General features: G+C 33.3%; 1 protein-coding gene and 1 non-coding gene across 2 annotated transcripts; both read left to right on the top strand.

Annotated features, from left to right (window-relative positions):
- The first annotated feature begins 2,020 nt into the window (after positions 1 to 2,020).
- Positions 2,021 to 15,179, top strand: LOC134238680 (large ribosomal subunit protein uL4-like). The gene is made up of 7 exons (XM_062720799.1): positions 2,021 to 2,210; positions 2,477 to 2,722; positions 7,897 to 8,021; positions 13,715 to 13,844; positions 14,047 to 14,203; positions 14,673 to 14,756; positions 14,864 to 15,179. The coding sequence occupies exons 1-7, from the start codon at positions 2,021 to 2,023 to the stop codon at positions 15,162 to 15,164; spliced, it is 1,233 nt and encodes a 410-aa protein (XP_062576783.1). The 3' UTR covers positions 15,165 to 15,179.
- LOC134238683 (small nucleolar RNA SNORD18) lies at positions 2,757 to 2,828 on the top strand. Its single transcript, XR_009986066.1, has one exon. It is a non-coding gene; the product is annotated as a small nucleolar RNA SNORD18 (small nucleolar RNA).
- Positions 15,180 to 16,544: the final 1,365 nt, after the last annotated feature.

Here is a 16,544-nt window from a genome sequence, read left to right as displayed (position 1 = left end):
TCGCATTTACTTATCTACTCGATATATATTATTAGTTATCCAGGTTCAATCAAGGGTGTACGGGGATTTACCCTGGGTTTTATTCCATACACCCTGAGGCTGAAGGGTGTATGGAATACAACCCGGGGTAAATTACCCTTGATTGGACCTGGATAATGAATTTATTTCCTATGTACCCAAATAATTCTTTAAAAAACTGTGTATCAAGCTATCGATATAAGATTTACTATATATTTCAATGTATATAGTGACATCATATTATTTGCTTTTTATCATAGAGAAACTATGCATTGTGACGTCATGTTTTTTACCCCCGGCTGAAGTTGGGTGTACGGAATTTTACACCCGACTTTGTAACCAATCAAAGCTTGTGTTACAAGCTATATAGGAAATAAAACTATATGTTATGGTGCCGTAAAATTTTAAACTTTTGAAATGTATTATGTTTATATCTATATATTACTTGCATGAAGTAAGACTATTTTTAAAATGTAAAATGTAAAATTTACGTATTACAATATTGTTGTGGTTATATTTAACGATTAGAAATCAAATTTAATCAAATTGATTATGTCGTTTAAGATATAAAATTAAATCCACAGGATCAAAAAATGGACTTCTCATTTATGTATCAAATAAATATTTATATAACAAAAATGTGTAAAGAGTTGACACCTCAGATCTGATACTGTTAAACGAGAAAATTTAGCGCAAATGCAAGTGGGAATGCATTGGCGCAAATAAATTTTAGGGCTTGCGCTTGTCATTTAAATATATAAAATGTGATATTTTGTCTTTTTATCCACACTGTGTTTGACTTTTTTGGTTAATCCCCCATATATAAGTAAACAATCGTTAACTTTACCTTGGTGTTGCAATAACATGGATGTGGCACATTGTTATAATTCATTTTATTTTTATTTTATTAAATAAAAGAAATGGAGGATTTACGCATTTAATTCTTATTAAAACAATACATGCGTTGATAGAAAGTTTCTTGGATAAATGGTAATCATAACCTGTGTGCAAGATTAATTGCCATGCTTGATTGCATTGTTTACCTCGAGGCAATAGATGATTGATATGCCGAGAAGCCAAACTCTGAAAGTGCTAATGATAAGAATCGGATAACAACTACCAGGGTAACAATAGTTTAATGAAATTATAATTTGGCAGAACTTTGTCTTCCTACCATGTGCACTGCTAGTGTGTATATAAAACCCAACGACCCTTCGACATTACGTAATCGTGTGTTCCTGTTTACATGTACTTATGTAAAAATACTCGTAAAAGCTTTGAAATATTTAAAATTCGAAATCCATTTGCGCACAATAAATTTTAGCGTTCAGGGGCTCTTGTGCCAAAGGCGCTAAAATTAGTAGTGCGCCAAATATTCTCGTTTTACAGTAACAGGAAATTCAAAAATCTTTTGGGAAAAAAATCCATCTGCACATATGGTATAGGTAAATTTAGAGGCATAATATAGATTAAAATGTACAAGAAAAACCTTTGTGTATGAGTTGACTCCTCAATTTTTGTACACTGAGGAAAACTATACCTTAAATCACATAGGAAAACCTATGTACGAATGATATTAGTTTGAGTTGGCTTCTGATTTGCGTACGAGTTGACTTTTTGTGTACGACTCGGTTTGTGTATGAGTTGACTGTAAATTGTTTTACTTTCATTTTAAGTGCAGTCAATTTTAAAAACAACAAATCTCGTTGGTGGAAGCCATTCAAGAACTGCTTCTGGTTCAAAGAAGCACTTAAATTAGGTACATTACTACATTCATTTGTAGGGTAGGGTGGTGCTCAATCCAAATTTTGACATAATTGAACACAAAGTATGGGTAAATTAAATTCTATATGGGTTACTTTAAATTTGCTGCATTTCATATTTTCAAAATTAGATTCGGTTAATTAAAAAAATGTTTTCTTTCGTATTTTACTGTTATTATCTGAACATCCCAACTATTGAGTCTGATTTTGTGTTGTTGTTTTTTTGGATCTTAAGAATAATGATGAGGATATCTTTTCAGGCAGCAAGGCCACTTATAAGTGTTTATGGAGACAAAGGGGAGACCACTAAGAACAATGTCACTCTGCCGGCAGTGTTCCGAGCCCCAATCAGACCAGACATTGTTATCTTCGTTCATTCTCAGATGAGGAAGAATGCCAGACAGCCATATGCTGTCAGTGAAAAAGCAGGTAGGAAATGTGAAAAAATTATTTTTAAAAAAAGAGGCAAACTTTACGGGTGTGATGTAAAATTTGAATATATTTGTACTTACTCCTATTGTTTTCTTGAAATTTAGATTAATTGACAAATGATATTAAAACTGCAAATTCTAACAAATTAGAAAAAAATCCAGGACTGGGAATTGGAGGGGAAAAAAAATAATAGGAATTGGAGGGGGGAAAAATTATTTACAGATGTTAATGGCATACTACTAAGCAAATAAAATTTTACATAGGTCACCAGACATCTGCCGAGTCTTGGGGAACAGGAAGAGCTGTGGCCCGTATTCCTCGTGTGAGGGGGGGTGGTACTCACAGGTCTGGTCAGGGAGCCTTTGGAAACATGTGCCGAGGTGGTAGAATGTTTGCCCCGACTAGAACCTGGAGACGCTGGCACAGAAGAATCAATGTCAACCAGAAACGATATGCCATCTGCTCTGCCATAGCTGCCACAGGAATTCCAGCTATTGTTATGTCTAAAGGTAAAAATGATTTGCCTTATGTGTGTCAAATATCAGTATGTGATGATTGCCTTTGGTCCGTGTTTCTGAGATCCTCTGATTTAAACAAATGGCAAAGTCTGATACTGAATATCTTTGTATTTGGCTTATTTCAATGCAGTTTTGATACGATACAGTACAATATTTTTTAAAGCGATATGCGTTATATTGGATTCTTGATCAAGTCCATCAAAAAAGTCATACAAAATCATTTAATGCATGAACATCATAAAAACTAAATGTATTATAACCCCATTTCAAAGTTCATGCCTCAAAATCATTACAAATATTACTTCAAATGGAAACTTAATGACTGTGAAATCAACATGTTAAAATAAGATTATCTACAGGTAACTCTTGATGGCTCGAACTTCCATCTCTCGAAGTTCTTGATCGCTCGAAGTGAGTCTCCGATTTTTTCCCCTATATAACTAAGCAAATTTACTCTTGATTTCTCGAACTCTTGATCTCACGAAACCCTTGATCCCTCGAAGTCAAAATGCAGTCCCGCTATGCATATTCTATTGAAATTTACCCTCGATACCTCGAAGTGGCTATGTGTATACAAATTTACCTAATTAGCAACTTTACCTGGACATTTAAAAGCCCCAGGCAGAAGACGTGGGTCTCGTGAAACGGGATGTTTATTCAGATGACACTAATACTGCAAGGTGATAATTGATTTATAATTAATCTTATGATGCCTATATGCTATTAAAATAATTATCATTGACTGTATTACGATAATTTAAAAACGCAGTGTAACTGAAAAATTGTGTTTGCAGATTACAAGACGACACACATAATTAATTTTTATTTCGAATCAGTGTCAAAGTTTAACGAAATATGAAATTTCAGAAACAGCCTCAACATCAATATAACGACTATTGTTGGACAAATACTTACAGAACTTAGTTCAATGCACGTGTTTGGAAAAGTCACAATGCTATGTACCACAGCAGGGGACGCTGGTAAAATGTATTCATTTAATGAATGCGAAGTATATGATGTGCGTATGATAAAGAATAAATAAATAAACATGAACTGACAATGTACAGTTTTTGCTTTACTCAGTTTAATAAACATTCATCTAAAATAAGAAAACATAACATTGTTTTATAAAAACCACGTTTGAAATGTTAGCACTGCATGAAAATCATTACATCCGGTAAGACTAATTTTAAAACCTGTCAAATAAACCCCGAAAATTCCGGACTCTTGAAAACTCGAACTCTTGATCTCTCAAAGTTTTTCATCGGTCCCGCGCACTTCGAGGTATTGAAAGTTACCTGTATGTATTTTGTAATAATTATATAAAATGTGCTATTTCAGTAATGATTATATAATTATTGGTCAGTTTTAATTCAAAAAAGTTAAATATAATCTTTAGTGATTGAATTTTCCATCATTTTCACAGAATTAAAAGAAAAAATGTCTGCCCAATACGTATTGGAAATTAAGTTTCAATATGATATGATTCTTGAATATCCGCTATTTTCCGACTACAATTGATATATTGATACAGCCCTACTGATTGAAAGAATTCAAGAGCTCAGGGCTACCTTTCCCAGAGCAAATGGAAAGAATCAGTGCCAAAGTAACTGATCTAGAAAGTGATGTAATGTAGAAGTAATTCATCAATGTTATACTAGAAACAAGAAAAGTGAAATGACACCACGAAAAAGTTTATTGCCACTACCTGAGCAAGTTGAATTCAGGATTGCCAATAATTAATACTCCAAACTAAATCTTGGTAAGAATGCATACCTAAAAACCTCTTTTTATTGTTGAAAGCATTTTACGTTTAAGAGTGAAATATAATTATATGAAAGGGAACTCCCAGAAACAACCACACAAAATGAATTAAACTAGAAGTACTTTGAGCATAGAGCTCACTATATGATACCCCCTGCCTCATATATCATTAAAATGACAAAGTCCATGTTTGGCTCTGGGAGACCCATATAAGAGTCAGTTCTTTATTCAGTAGTAAAGGGGGATTTGCGGATAAGAGATAGGCACCCTTCAATATCATTGAAAAAATTGCAGTGTAGTAGGGCTGGGACGATACAACTTTTTCTATATCGATACGTATCACGATATTTGAGCCACGATACGATATGTATCATGATATGTTTATTTGCTTACAAAATCTTTTTTTGCAATGAAATAAACAAATTATTTCTTTACAAATAATAATTTATTGAAAATAGTTGTTTATATGTTGTAAAACAAAAATATTTTACTGAAGTGGTGTTCATTATTATTTATTTCATATCTGTATATATATGTTTATATTTAGCTTATTTATTTTATATGTTAAATAGTGATTCAGCGATAGTCGCCGACGATCGAAAAATCGTCGTTGGAAGCTTGGCGATGCCGACAATCGATAGCTTAACAGCAAAATCGATTGTCGCTATATGTATAGCTACTTGAAACATATAGTGCTAAATCTTAATATAAATTATCTTTTTTCGTGTAGTGTACCTTTTTTTCTTTTGTACAAAGATGATACTTTGATTATTTTTATGCATCTTCCATGCATGTGCACACAAGTTCCCAATCGCCGTCTGACTAAACAGCTAGAGCATTTAAATGTGTCAATGAATAATTCGTAAACATGCTTTGAAAGTCACAATTATTGATAACTCTAAATAAAATTCCCTTCCATTAATGCAAGACATCATTCACACATTCACACAGGCAGCAAAAGAACTGAGGACGAAATAAAGCCATAAGAGCACAAAAATCGTCTTTTAACCTGAATTTCCTCTGTTCTCACATGAAACGATATTTTCTACTTTCCACTCGCATTTTGTGTGTTACTTTTTTTTTTTTTTAGAGTTTAAATATTAAGAGGTCAGTGAGAAGTTAAACACAAAGCTACTGATTTTTATTATATATAAAGAATTCAAAAGATTTTAGTATGTTATTTTTATTGTGCATATACCCACTCAAATGTGAACATTTTTGAAGGTAGACAACTAAGTTTTGTTTCTTTTCTTTTTCTATAGGAATAAAATTTTAATGAAATTATGATCTCTTAAAAATAAAGAAAACTTTAATCAATATTTTAAACTGTTCAATGGTTTAATTATAAACATGATAGATGTTATTAAAAAAAAAATGAAAGACAATTGCCTATCAAGTTTATATCAGTTTAATAATTAAATATTATTAATATTTTTTTCTTTGATATTAAAACAAGTGTAATTATCCTTTCCTTTAATAATGATAGAAAATCAGCAGATTCATTAAAACTGAAATATTGGCCTACGTGTTGTTAATTCTTATCAACAACACAATACTGGGCCTTTCATGATCTAAAAAAAAAAAACATGAGAAATGTCCGATTATTTTCGATTATGAATCGAAATGGTGCGTCCGATTCGATTCGATAATCGATAGTATTTTTCCTCCGATTCTGAAACACTAATGTTAAACCCCAAATGTAAATTAACAAAGAAAAACAGAAATCATTAGATATTTCTTCATATGTATCAATATGCGTATCGTCCTCAAATATATCTCGATATACTGTAAAACGAGAATATTTGGCGCACTACTAATTTTAGCGCCTTTGGCGCAAGAGCCCCTGAGCGCTAAAATTTATTGTGCGCTAAAGGATTTCTAAATATCATTTTTTGTGTGTGTTCAAAGCTTTTGCATAAGTACACGTAAACCGGAACGCGCGATTACGTAATGTCCAAGGGTCATTGGATTTTATATACACTAGTACTGCACATGTTCGGAAGACAGAAAGTTCTGCCAAATTATAATTCAATTAAACTATTGTTACCCCAGTAGTTGTTAAACGATTATTATCATTAGCACCTTCAAAGTTTGGCTTCTCGGCGTGTCAATCATCTATCGCCTCGAGGTAAACAATGCAACCAAGCATGGCGATTGAGCTTGCAGACAATACCTGATTAGGATTACCGTTTTATCGAAGTAATTTTCTGTCGCTGCATGCTTTGTTTTAATATGATTTTAAATGAGTAAATACTCCATTTCTCTTAATAGAAAATAGATATAAAATTAATATTTAACATTGTGCCATGTCCATATGATAGCAACACGTACCGCGGTAAAGTTAACGAATGTTTACAGATATACGGGAGTACTAATGTGTTTCGGTGCTTGACTAACCAAAAATCAAATACGGGTGTGGATAAAAAAAAAAAATATCAAATGTATATATTTTACTGACAAGTGCAAGCGCTAAAATTTATTTGCGCTAATGCATTCTCACTTGAGTTTGCGCTAAAATATGTATGCGCCAAATTTTCTCGTTTTACAGTATCAATATCTTGATATATCGTCCCAGCCCTACAGTATAGTATCAATAAAACATTGGGAATGGGAAACCTGAAATATGTTTCTGGTGAAAAAAATAAGATAGGAAATGTACAATGGCACTTGGTAACAAAGATTTTGTGAAAGTCTCAGTAAATTTCACTCAGTGATATAAGAGGAGTTGCGGATAAGAGATGGGTACCCCAAAGCGTAATGGACGGACATCTTGATCACTATATACCCTCCCGCTTTTCAAGCAGGGGTTATAATGAAAGTGCCGTATTATAAGTATGTGATAGTGTGATACATATTAAAGATGTTGATACCAATTTTTGGTTCAATTTTAATAAGTCTTAACACACAAATAGACTTTACTTAAATATGTATCAGTTTCTGATTTTTACATGATATTCCCATGGTTGCTAAAAAAGGAATTTCTTTGAAACCATTTCAAAACACTGCTCTTCTGACAGTTCTGGTCCTTTTCAGCAAGACTTGGTTCACAAGAAGACTTCACAATATTTATCTTTATTAAAAGTGCACACTAGTGTCATTGTAAATCTTCCTAATGAGTAAAAAAAAACTACCTTTTGTAGCGAGTAAAAAGATGGGAAAAAATTTGTTTTATAATACAATCTAATGTGGTTTTAAAGCTAATCTGGTCAAGGCTACTAGATATAAGACAGGTCAAGTATAAAAATGTTATTAAAAGTAGCCTTATTACTAATACTTGAAGAAAAATTCATTGTTGAGCACTGTATTTTTGTAGGTCACAGAATTGACAAAACAATTGTTGAACTTTATTTTTGTAGGTCACAGAATTGAGGAAATAATTGTTGAACACTGTATTTTTGTAGGTCACAGAATTGAGGAGATCCCAGAGGTCCCCTTGGTGGTGAGTGATAAAGTAGAGGAGTTCAAAAAGACAAAGGAAGCTGTCGCTCTCCTAAAAAGATTGAAAGCATGGAGTGATATTCAGAAGGTAAAATAAATAAACATTGAATGAAATCCCCTACACACATTATATTCTAGTTCACTTTTACATAAGATTAAGGTGTCCCAGGTTAAAATTTCAAGAGCAGTTCCATTCCCCAAAAATTACGACTTAATCTGGACCAGGGTTACATAGATGCTGCATCTATCTATGCGCTGTACTAAATAACATGCTTAGGCCAAAGTTTTTTTTTCTCTTGGTTTACGATTCCGCCGACCCTATTTTTCCCTATTTACAAAAATAAAAATAATGTGTCTGACTCTAGAAACTGGACTCTTAATCCGAAATTTTCTTTACCAAACGACAGTTTTTAGCTCTACTGGTCAGAGACCAGAAGAGCTTATGCGATAGTAATGCGTCCGGCGTCCGTCCGTCTGTCTGTCTGTCTGTCCGTCTGTCTGTAAACAATTTTTCAAAACGCTACTCCTCCTACAATTTTAGTCTGATTTCAATATTACTTGGCACACAAGTAGACTACATTAAGATACATAGAATAGTGCATCGGTTTTTGATTTCGATGAACGGTGTTGCCATGGTTACTAAAAATAGAATTTTCTGTGAAATTCTTTAAAAACGCTACTCCTTCTACAGTTTTGGTCTGATTTCAATATAACTTGGCACACAAGTAGACTACACTAAGAAACATAGAATAGTGCATCGGTTTTTGATTTCGATGAACGATGTTGCCATGGTTACTAAAAATAGAATTTTCTGTGAAATTCCTTAAAAACACTACTCCTTCTACAGTTTTGGTCTGATTTCAATATAACTTGGCACACAAGTAGACTACACTAAGATACATAGAATAGTGCATCAGTTTTTGATTTCGATGAATGGTGTTGCCATGGTTACTAAAAATAGAATTTTCTGTGAAATTCCTTTAAAACGCTACTCCTTCTACAGTTTTGGTCTGATTTCAATATAACTTGGCACACAAGTAGACTACACTAAGATACATAGAATAGTGCATCGGTTTTTGATTTCGATGAACGGTGTTGCCATGGTTACTAAAAATAGAATTTTCTGTGAAATTCCTTAAAAATGCTACTCCTTCTACAGTTTTGGTCTGATTTCAATATAACTTGGCACACAAGTAGACTACACTAAGATACGTAGAATAGTGCATCGGTTTTTGATTTCGATGAACGGTGTTGCCATGGTTACTAAAAATAGAATTTTCTGTGAAATTCCTTAAAAATGCTACTCCTTCTACAGTTTTGGTCTGATTTCAATATAACTTGGCACACAAGTAGGTCACACTAAGATACATAATTCTGTGTATCGGTTTTTGATTTCGATGAACGATGTTGCCATGGTTACTAAGAATAGAATTTTCTGTGAAATTCTTTAAAAACGCTACTCCTTCTACAGTTTTGGTCTGATTTCAATATAACTTGGCACACAAGTAGACTACACTAAGAAACATAGAATAGTGCATTGGTTTTTAATTTCGATGAACGGTGTTGCCATGGTTACTAAGAATAGAATTTTCTGTGAAATTCCTTTAAAACGCTACTCCTTCTACAGTTTTAGTCTGATTTCAATATAACTTGGCACACAAGTAGACTACACTAAGATACATAGAATAGTGCATCGGTTTTTGATTTCGATGAACGGTGTTGCCATGGTTACTAAAAATAGAATTTTCTGTGAAATTCCTTTAAAACGCTACTCCTTCTACAGTTTTGGTCTGATTTCAATATAACTTGGCACACAAGTAGACTACACTAAGATACATAGAATAGTGCATCGGTTTCTGATTTTGATTAACGGTATTACCATGGTTACTAAAAATAGAATTTTCTGTGAAATTCCTTAAAAACGCTACTCCTTCTACAGTTCTAGTTTGATTTCAAAATAAGTTGGCACACAAGTAGACTACACAAAGATACATAAAAAAGTGCAATGGTTTTTAATAAGTACAAACCAGTAGAGCTACAGTCTCGACAGAGACTTCTGGTTATAATTTACAACACAGATTGTCAAACCACATGGCGGGACAGCACAAGGACCAACCTAGGGGGCGACTCGCTTACAGACTGTTTCTGTACTATTAATGACCAATGCATCGAATACTCCGTCGGAACCCCTCTAGATTTTACACTTCCGGGTATGAAAAAGTCCATCGTTACAAGTTATACACAAGACGCAAAACAGCTGGACAGCTATCGATGTCATGCCAAAGATGTTGGAGAAGATTTTAGATCTTTTTATTGTCACATGATTAATTCATGCTGTGAATACAGACATATTTTTACTGTTAAATTGTGAAGTTATTAATTTCTTAAGAAGTCACACATCGGATCCGATAAACATAAGTGTAGTTCAATCGGTATGCAGAAGTGCGTCAAAACTTTTATTAGAAAATGAATTCTATATTTAAAACAAAGTTTGAAGAGAAATTAACAAAATTATGACTATGCCATAAGTCTGGAAATCTAATGAGAAGTCTGGAAATCTAATGAGAAGAGAAATTTTAGAAGTTTAAGGTTGTGCTACTATGTAAGAAATGAAAAAAAAAAATGTTTGATAAACAATTTATCTGATAAGAAACTTTTACATTTTAATTGTGACACGATAGCGGTGTTTTTCTTTGAAGTTTACTGTTCTGTATTAGCAATACAGAACGGGACTGTGGTGGGCGGAGCTACTTTCCGTTCTGCATTAGCCTTGTTTACAGCATTGCATTTGCCAACTATTCTGTATCTAAAATACAGCACGGTCTAAAAATAAATCTGATTCAATTTAGCAAAGCTAGCACGTACACATAATAAATACTGATGTTTTCCTATTATTAATTTTTAACAAATACCCGGTATTTTCCTGAGAATGAAGAATGTCAAAATTTCTAAATCACTTTTTAAAACTTATTCCACACAGAATCTACACGTAATTTCGATCGAAAGTAAAAAGAAAAATCGCAATAACGGAAAACATCCTCTGTACCTAATTTTCAACAATCCACACGAAACGGAAAATTCGCTATCACGGAAAAAATCCTTCTCGCTGACGACAGCCACACGTCTCTTTCACTTCATTTTAATGTCGCAATTCAATTTGAAAATAAAAATCCGTGACATCAAAGTCCATCGAAGAATTTTCTGTAAATCCTGTTTTTGTAAATCTAGTTAAACCGGGATTTTAAGATCCCTGAAATAAATTATGATAAATCTCCATCTACAATTATAACAATAGATCCCAACAATTACGGTTAAATCCTCCAATTTATCCATTAAGACTGACTATCACTCGATTACGTCTACCCCCTTAAATTGTCAAAACATATCTGACCGAATTTTACGTTTTCCGTGGAAATATATATACTGCGGATTCGTACTCCCCGTCGGGGCCTCATCTACAGAACTCTGGCGGAAGTTTGGACGCTGCAAAGTTATAAAGTGGGCGGAGCTATTTTTGATTGATCGTGTCACAAATCATTTAGAGAACTCGACAGGTTCTGTATCGTAGATACAAATTTGGGGGCGGAGACTCGTGCTTTCGCACTCGTCTGCCCCCAAATTTGTATCTACGATACAGAACCTGTCGAGTTCTCTAAATAATACTTGTAGTACACATAGTAGTAAATTTTATTTAATGTCAATGTTGTTTTATTAATTTTTTCTAGATATTTATATACCTTGTAATTGGGGGAAATTTCTTTTAAGATTCTTTTTCTCTTATTAAATCATTTTACATACAATGTTTATACAGAAAAATTATTGAAATGTTTGTAATTCATAAACAATGAAATAGTTTTATAACGATTAATGTGTGCCACATACGCTCCAAGAAATCTCCCTAAATTTCAAAACTTCTCCCTAAATTTCTTTGATGGAGATATATGTCTCCTTAAATTTTGGGTCTTGGTTAATAAATTATTGGTCCCTGGACACACATATCTTAAGGTAAAAGTTTGTTGTGAAAGCAGTCCATGACTTTCAGAGTTTCCAAAACCTTTTTCATATGTGGAAAGGTTGACCAGAGAATAGCAGATTCACTTAATTTTACCCTTGCAATGTGTCTATTATGGAAACATGGACTTGAAAGTCAGAAGAATGAAAACCATGAACAGTAACAAGGCATCTGCATACATTTCAATGCTACTGGAGAAAAAAATATGTCAAGGTTCCAAATTATTTTTATTTTTATTTTTCGACCGCCCAACGCATATTTTTGTGTCAAAAAATCGTAAACCAAAAAAAATAAAAACTTTGGCCTTAGGATGCTGCATCTAATCTATATTTTATGGCTGACTAAAATGATAAGTCTTGAAAGCAGGTCCAGTTTCAAATGGCTATAAATCCTACTTGCATATGCATGAATGCACAGTTTTATACTAATTTAATTTTTGGCCAATAATTTGTCAATAAGAGTTGACTTAATGCTGTCAGTTGATTATGATCTTCAACACTAGCAGTTCCTAATAAATAGTAGGTTCATGTAGCTGCTAATGATGATTTGCCTTTGGTCCGTGTTTCTGACTACCTGTGATCACAACTAAGGCATTATTAGTCTGAACTTGGCAGATATTTTTATTGGATAATTCGTTGTTACTTTCATGTAAAAAAAAAAAAAAAAAAAATTGATGCATTTAAACTAGCTTGTCAAAAGTCATGTTACATTCTAATTTCTACAATAAAGCAATTGCTTTTTATAGAATAGCATGTCTTATAGATCATTGTTTACTCATGTTTTTCATTTCCGAGATTCTAGAGTTAAGATATACACTGTATGTTAATTCAATGAAAATATCATCCTTGACAAAAGCACCTGCTAATTAGTTGAATGATATCAATCCAGTCAAAACTCTTGGAAATAAGAGACCCAACTTTTGATGTCACCTATACTGTATCAGGGGTTCAAAATTCCTCAAGCCCGACGTCCCGGACTAACAAATTCCGGATCCGGACTCGGCATTTAGAATTCGCGAAAGTCCTGGGACTTGGCTATGTTTCTTGTTTATCTTTTTTTTTTAAGTTAAAAAAAATGATCGTAAAGCTAAAAATAAAGCAAATTCTCAACTGTATTAAGTAAAAATGTGGGTTTGTGGGCGTTAAAATACCCATAAAACATTACGAACGTTTCGAAAATACAATCCGTCTTTTTATTTTCCGTTGCGGTTAGACTCTTGCTTTTACGCAATTCCTCATGTTTCCTCCTACATGACAAACGGCAATGAGTTTGTTAAATTTCGGTTTTACCAGCAGTAATGCTAAAAAAGGAACGACAGTCAATGAATCATAGCTGTGACTTACAGCACATTCTAATTTCTATTTATTGTAACAGATGGTTTATTCAGTTGTGAGTATTTGTAAAAGTTATTGTAATGTACCAATAATCTATCAGTGTTAAAATATTCATGTATGACTATATGACAGTTTATGGAGGAAAAATAAAACATATATTAATGCATGTAGTCTTTATTCATTCAATGCAATAAATGAAAATAAATTATAAGTAACATAAATTTAATGATGTATAGGTACATGTAAATATGGACTCTGAAATTTCTTCCTCGGACTTGCCTAAAATTTACTCTTTAAGTCCTGGACTTGACCATGACAAAAAAAAATTTGAACCCCTGCTGTATAAAAGGAATATGAAGAGCAGTGGATCAGAATCCCTTGGCGAGTGAAAATGCTTTCATTGAAGACATTTAAAATGTACATTGTTTCTTTTAGGTGTACAAATCCAAACGATTTAGAGCTGGCAAAGGTAAAATGAGGAACAGACGAAGAATTCAGAAGAGAGGCCCCCTTGTTATATACAACTCTGATAATGGAATCTGTAGGGCATTCAGAAATATCCCTGGTAAGATTTCCTTTAAAATCCTTTAAAGGAAGTTTATTTGAAGTAGAGAGCACAGCTGCTAATGATGAATTGCCTTTGGTCCGTGTTTCTGAAAAACTGTGATCACAACATAGGCATCTGTATTCTGAACTTGCCAGCTTTTATACATAGGCAGTTACTTCTAAATTCATAATTTTGTTTTCATAAAGAACGTATTTTTCAGGCATAACCCTCATAAATGTATCTCGCCTAAACCTACTAAAGATTGCTCCTGGTGGTCATGTAGGAAGATTCTGTATCTGGACTGAGTCAGCTTTCAGTAAATTGGATAAATTGTATGGTACATGGAAGAAACTGGCTGCAGAGAAAAAAGATTACAAGTAAGCCAGTCTGTTAAGAGCATTCCTTTTGCAATTTTATTTTGATTTTGTTCAAAAATGGAAATTTGTTCAGTATTTTGGGTATTTTAGGTCACTTGTACCTGAGTCAGAGGCCTAAAGGTTTTCTGATCAAATATGTTCTCTGTTTTCCCTATTTTATCTCCTCCTGCAAAACCACAAGGTTCTTGCTTTTACAAAACTTGCCACAAAGCATCTCTGGGTGAATAGAATTCAAGTCCATTCAAATGAAGACCCAAACCCTCTGGAAAGTACCTCATTGTGAAGTCACAGTGAAATGATATGAATTAATAATGAAACTTCCAACTTCATAAAAAAAAAAGACTTAGCCAATTTTCAACTTGTAATTTGTCCCAGTCACAAGGACATTGCGTCCTAAAATAGTTTGTTTAAAAAAACTGATTTTAGTTGTTTTGAAATAGAAAGTGATTGTTCCATTTTTTTATTTCAGCTTACCTAAACCCAAGATGACCAATTCAGATTTAACAAGATTATTAAAGAGTGATGAAATTCAGTCTGCTTTACGGTTACCCAAGTAAGATTTATTAAAAGATATATTTTATATATGACTTTGAACAGTGGAATTGTATGCTGTAAAGATTAGAAAGCATTTCAGAGTTGATGAAAAATTTCTTTCAACAGAAGAGACAATAACAGAAGGAGAGTTCTTAAGAAGAATCCTTTGAAGAATCCTCGCGTGATGAACCATCTGAATCCATACAGTAAAGTGATGAGGAAAGCTGCTCAGAATGTGGAAGCCACTCGCAAGGCTGCCCGTCAGGCTAAGCTGGATGCTAAGCGCGGGGTAAGACATAAAGATGAGGACAGTTTTATAGGTTATGATCAGTTCAGGGAAATCCCTATTGTATTGCTGATGAGGAAGAAAAAGCTTTCCTATTTTTATGAGGAAAAAGCACGTCAGACTGAGGCAATGGTTTTCTGATTTGTTTTATTGGTGAATTTCAAAACTCAAAAGTTAATTTTTATCAAAAGTAGAGTAGATTTTGTTGAAATGAATTCAAGTAATGTATGAGAGAAAATGAGTGGAGTATAAAAAATAAAAGGTGATGAAAATTGACAGCTCCAAACAACATACAATAAACAGATATTGAAAGCTGTCAAAATACAGAAATCATATATCAAGTGTTTACACAGCTGTCTTTGCTTTTCCATCTGTTAGGATTTTCATGTCCAGCTGCTTTGTATCAAACTGTGACTGGCCAAGGACCATCAAACCCTATCTGTTGAAAGGATGAGAAAATTATGCTAAACAATACATGAATATCACATAGTAGGGTTATAAAACCTTTTAACCACAAATATTATTTTACTCTTTCATTGTGTAGCAAACAAGGAAAGCTCTTCCATGTTTTTAGCTCACCTGAGCCAAAGGCCCAAGTGAGCTTTTCTGATCACATTTTGTCTGTCGTCCGTCCGTCTTTAAACTTTTCACCTTTTTATACGCCCATCTTAAGACGGGACATATTATGTTATAGGCTTCGTGTCCATCCGTCTGTCTGTTAGCTTTTTCGTTTCCGGCTCATAACTTTAATACTATTAGGCCTAGGATTATCAAACTTTGTCATCTGATGCTTCTTGGGTAGAAGGTGTGTCGCGCACAAAAAGTAGGTCGCTCTGACCTTTCATTAAGAAGTTATAGCCAAATATGGAAAAATCCTTTCCGGCCCATAACTAGAAAACTATAAGACTAACAATCATCAAACTTGGCCAGTTTATGCATCTTAGGTAGAAGGTGTGTCGCGACCTATTTCAAGGTCACTGTGACCTTTAATTTAAGTGAAATTAAAAAAAAAAAGTGTCTTTTTACCATTCATTTAAGCATCCCAAATAATGTAAGAGTATTGCTCTCTTCTTATTAAAAAAGTGTTAAATAAAGAAAATACTTATTTTTTTAAGCATATACTTGACAGCAATCTATAACAAATATAATGTATGTTAGAGAAATCCTACCTCTCCCTTGAGTGTAATTATCAAGCACTGGTCAAGAAGAATTTTGATAACAGAAAATTGCATGTCAAATTAGAGAGAAATTAATGAGTTTTGAGTGTGAGGATCTAACTGATAGAACATCAGTGTTATCTACATCCCTTGGGTATTGGGCAGATGGGTAAGCCTGTTGGATTAAAAGTAGCTCTTGTTGGCTAGCCTAAGTTTTAAAATGAATTTGATGAAAAGTAATTAAAACTAATTTGATATTGCATAATAGACTAATCTGATATTATATAATATTATTAATTTAAAAACTAATTTTAAGGGGTGGGGTGGAATCAGCATTTCCATATGAATTACATATTAAAACCTG

This window comes from Saccostrea cucullata, unplaced genomic scaffold (assembly GCF_032062105.1).
Source record: "Saccostrea cucullata isolate Sc308-1 unplaced genomic scaffold, CSIRO_AGI_Scuc_v1 ctg4593, whole genome shotgun sequence".
NCBI lineage: Eukaryota > Metazoa > Mollusca > Bivalvia > Ostreida > Ostreidae > Saccostrea > Saccostrea cuccullata.
The sequence above is the reverse complement of the archived record's forward strand: the minus strand, read 5'-3'. Positions and strand labels throughout refer to the sequence as shown.

Coding starts and splice junctions, on each gene's coding strand:
- LOC134238680 (XM_062720799.1), top strand. CDS start 2,021: ATGATGAGGATATCTTTTCAGGCAGCAAGGCCACTTATAAGTGTTTAT. Junction 2,211..2,476: donor TGCTGTCAGTGAAAAAGCAG/GTAGGAAATGTG, acceptor AATTTTACATAG/GTCACCAGACATCTGCCGAG. Junction 14,757..14,863: donor TCTGCTTTACGGTTACCCAA/GTAAGATTTATT, acceptor TTCTTTCAACAG/AAGAGACAATAACAGAAGGA.